The sequence below is a fragment of the Lactuca serriola genome, chromosome 7 (assembly GCF_051521515.1).
Source record: "Lactuca serriola cultivar US96UC23 chromosome 7, Lser_US96UC23_V15, whole genome shotgun sequence".
Classification (NCBI taxonomy): domain Eukaryota; kingdom Viridiplantae; phylum Streptophyta; class Magnoliopsida; order Asterales; family Asteraceae; genus Lactuca; species Lactuca serriola.
In genome coordinates, this window is record NC_136414.1 from 35,000,052 (window position 1) to 35,004,478 (window position 4,427).

The 4,427-nt window shown below is 36.2% G+C and overlaps 1 protein-coding gene across 1 annotated transcript; it reads left to right on the forward strand.

Moving 5' to 3' along the window:
* Positions 1-434: 434 nt before the first annotated feature.
* LOC145063628 (F-box protein At5g03100-like) lies at positions 435-2,158 on the forward strand. Its single transcript, XM_079011223.1, has 3 exons — positions 435-573; positions 651-1,682; positions 1,871-2,158. The coding sequence occupies exons 2-3, from the start codon at positions 681-683 to the stop codon at positions 1,955-1,957; spliced, it is 1,089 nt and encodes a 362-aa protein (XP_078867349.1). The 5' UTR covers positions 435-573; positions 651-680; the 3' UTR covers positions 1,958-2,158.
* The last annotated feature ends 2,269 nt before the right edge of the window (positions 2,159-4,427 follow it).

Here is a 4,427-nt window from a genome sequence, read left to right on the forward strand (position 1 = left end):
ATGGATTTTGGAAGCAATTCATGAATGTAATTTCCTTTTTGAAAATGAAAAAAATATATATATATTGGGATTTTGGGCTGTTACACGACTTCTAGTGATTAAGGCATTCATAAAAATGAAAAAAAAATGTTTCTGGTCACTAAAGTCATAAAAACGATAATTACTTGAAAAAACATATAAAAACGTCAGTTAATGCTTAAACACGACCACAACTACCATTTCCGCAGAGAAATCAACATTTTCGCGGAGTGTAGCACTGTGGATCCGTCGGAAAGGAGCAACTACCATTTCCTCAGAGAATTTACACTTCCGGAGAGGAGCAAGGACTTCCGCAGAGCCACCTTTACAGAACCATGATATCCACATGATTTTTTGTCTTTTAGTCATGTCACCTAATTTCTTCGTTACTATTCCCCTTTCCGCAGAGGGTTAAAGGGATCCGCAGCCCCTTCTACGGATCTCATGATATTCTCCAAAAGTCGGATTTTCATGGTTAAATTCTTCAATATCATGGTTATTTGATGAATTTTCACATATTGAAATAGTAGGCTCATTTCTCATAAGGACTGAAATGTAAATTCTCGAAGTTCAAAGCAAAACATCATTTCCCCTGGTATTTACATTTTCTGATTTGGTTTTGTTTATCACAGGGAAAAGCAACGGGAGCTCTATTTGCCGCCATGGAAATGGTGGAAGAAGGACAAAAACAGCCTCAAATTTCCGGAGAACGGATAAAGCTTGAAGAAATCGTTGAAGAGGAGGGAGAAGATCGAATCAGTGCGTTGCAAGATTGCTTACTTCTTGAAATCCTATCTCTTTTACCCTCCACCAAAGACGCAATTAGAACAGGTACACTCTCCAAGCGATGGAAACATCTGTGGATGTCGACACCTACTCTCATTTTCAAGCTTTCAGATGATCGCCTAACCCAATATCGCCAAATCCCCACCTCAAGATCCAATTTCGTTTCATTCGTTGACAAAACCCTAACTCAACGTCGCCAACTAAAGCTCAAGAAATTCGCTGTGCGTATATACTATGACATTGAAATTGAGTCGCAAGTCAAAAATTGGATTCGTTATGCTATGAGCTGCAACGTTGAAGAGCTTACGTTGGATTTATGTGTTATTGGTTTGGAAGCTAAGCTTCAGTTAGATCAAAATATATACATCAGTTCGAATGTGACTCATCTGAGATTATCAGGCTGCGTGTTGAATCCATCTGGGGCGATTAGTTGGAAGAATCTTCGGATTTTGTGTATTAGTAACGAGAAATTAGATGAAGATTTGATCGAAAACATATTATCGGGTAGTCCTGTATTGGAAACTTTGGTATTGAATGGTTGCTATGGTTATAGTCGGCTTGATGTCACTTCAAAGAGCGTTAAGAAGTTGGTGTTCTCTGGATACTTTGATCCTGAAGATGGATCTGATTATGCTTTGGATATTATTGAAATCAATGCTCCTGATATTGTATCACTAACAATCCGAGGTAATCTGTGGTTGTGGAAGGTTTTGTTGGGAAATGTGTCCTCCTTAGTCGAAGCTAACTTAGATTACAATTATAAAAAACTCAGACATTGGGAGACAACGCCTGAAGAAGCAGAAGAAGAGATGCTTAAAGGATTCATGCTAAAATTTCGCCATGTTAAGGAGATTAAAATTGGGGTTTTATGTTCTGAGGTAAATTTTCTTTTGCTTTCACAACTTAAATACTTGCAAATTTCTTATGATCTTTCATTAGTTGTAGTAGTAGTTTATTTGTTATCCTTTGATATACATGCTTCAAGTATCCTTCTGTTGTCTTCTCAATCGTAATATTATTTTATGATTTTAGTTGTCTTCTCACTTGTATTTTTTTATGTTGGTAGGCTCTTTCTCGTTTGAAAGCTAAAGGTTTCATTACTCCATCAAATGCAAAGTGGTCTGGAAGCAATTGTTTTCATTCTGTTTTGTAAAGTAGACAAAACCCTAATTCAGTGTCGCTAATCGAAGCTCAAGCAATTCATATTCGTTACTGATTATGATATTTGATTTGAATGGCAATTCAACAATTGGATTTGTTATGATATAAGTTGTGATGTTGACTTGGGTGGATTATATATAATGTATCTTTTGTAACATTTGATTATCAAGTTGTTTAGCAAGGTTTTAAAGAAGCATTTGAGAGTGCTATATTTGTAAAAAGTTTTTTCATAAAAAGTTTCAAATAAATATTTCTCTAAATCATTTATGATAGATACACCTTTTTCTCTTATTATGTTGATAAATTAAAAAACTACAGTGCTTTAAATTAATAAAAAGTAATTGTGAATTGTAAGTTTTTCTCTCTTCTACAGTCTAAACAATTCGATGAAATTCTATTGGGTTTTTGGGTCTATGGGCCTACTCATAACTACATTCCCCTTCATAAACATTCTTCCGGGCTCATGGGATCTAGACCTATCATCTTATTTTTTCCAGAATAAGAAAAAGGGTAAATTACACTGATCGTGAAGGTCCCAAAATGCATATTCAATCCTTATTTTCAAAAATTAACTCGGACCGTCTCTTGTTTCCTTAAAACATGCACACGTCGTCGTCCCTGATATGTTTTTTTGTTGCGAATGTAGTCCGTGCCACATTTAAAATGATCATAACGCCCTTGGATATTTATTTTTTTAATTAATCTAATATTATTTATTATTATTTATAACTTACAAAAAAGAAATTAAAAAAAAAAACCCCACTCTCTCTCTCATGTTATTGTTACTAATCGGAGATAATAGAGTAGCCCAAAACACACACACCCACATGTGAACATATGTGATATCGAGATAGAATCCAAGTGAGATGGAGATGTAGCACTATACACACACACACACACACACACATATATATATATATATATATATATATATATATATATATATATACACAGAGAGAGAGAGAGAAAGAGAGAGATGCTTGATTTCGATTTTGATTTTGAGTCTCAGGTCATGTTAGGTTTGATTTTATTTCGATGGATTCGTCTTGGAATTGATTTCGATCAGTTACTTGTTTCGAATTTGAAGATGAAAATATTTTGTGACTTCGATTGCAGTGAGATGTCGTGAACTCGTGCTTTCGATTACTTCTGGGTGTTATTAATGTTGATTGAATCTAGTTGGTATTTTAAGGTTTCAAATATTGAAATTTTGTTTCGATGGTGATGGATATGGTTCATAGAAATAACTAGGGGTGCAAACGAGCCAAGCTACTCGTGAGCTACTCGAGATCGGATCGCTAAAAGCTCGACTCGAAACCGATTTTAAACGAGCCCGAGCCGGGCTCGAGCTTAATATTAAGCTCGTTTATTAAACGAACTCGAGCTCGAGCCTATGTCACTAAGCTCGATTAGGCTCGCGAGCCTAAACGAGCCTTTATATAATATAATTTCTTATTTTTTTTATATATTAAAATATTTATGGATTAGGAATTTAGTGTATTAGTAAACGAGCTTCTTAACGAGCTCGAGTCGAGCTTAAGCTTATTTAGGCAACTCAGACAAAAAACGAGCCGAGCCCGAGCCCGAGTCAAGCTTGTATAATTATTTACGATCTCGAGTCGTGCTCATTACAAAAAGCTCGAATCGAGCCGAGCTTGAGCTCGAGCCTCTTAGAACTTAAACGAGCTCGAGCCGGCTCGAGCTCGGCTCGGCTTGTTTGCACCCCTAGAAATAACTTTCTATGGGAGCAATGGATGGATCAATTTGATTATTAGGATGGTATTGGGTTTCACCAAGAGATAGATAGATTGAAATTGGTGATGTTCTCTGGTGTTCTTAAGGTAGATGGGGAGAACGAAGATACGGGATGGTGGTTTGGTGTCCGATTTTGGTTCACTGATTTGGGGCTTTGGATGGTTGTCAGGAATAGGTGAGAAGATGGAGACGAAAATAGAAGAAAACCGGGGAAAGGAAGGGGAAGGTGTTTGCGGTGATAGGATGTGGTGGCATAAGTGTTGATGCTGATAGGTGGTGGTGCCGAAGGAGCTGGAGGTGACATGTGGTGGTGCTTCGAATCTTGTTGCAGAAGCTGGGGACATGGAAGGGGAGAGGGAGGGGTGAGGATATTTGTTTTATTATTATTATTATTATTATTATTATTATTATTATTATATATTTAAACTGATAAAGAAATTATTAAGGGCAAAATAGTCATTTCATGTCAATAGGACTGAAGTGTGTAAGTTTAAAACAAACGAGGGACCGTCCGAATTAATTTAAAAAATAGAGACTAAACATGAGTTTTGGCACCTGCACAAATGACAAATGGTGTAATGTACCCTAAGAAAAGTACAAATAAAATAGACTTATCAGTTATCTAGATTTTTCATGCTCTTTTGGCCCTTCACTTAGATATCCCTGTGGATAACTAGATTTCGTACCACTTTATTTTAAAATAAATA

Excerpts from the sequence above, each read along its gene's own strand:
- LOC145063628 (XM_079011223.1), top strand. The coding sequence starts at position 681 with ATGGAAATGGTGGAAGAAGGACAAAAACAGCCTCAAATTTCCGGAGAA. Across the intron at positions 1,683-1,870 it reads TTGGGGTTTTATGTTCTGAG|GCTCTTTCTCGTTTGAAAGC; the intron begins GTAAATTTTCTT and ends TTATGTTGGTAG.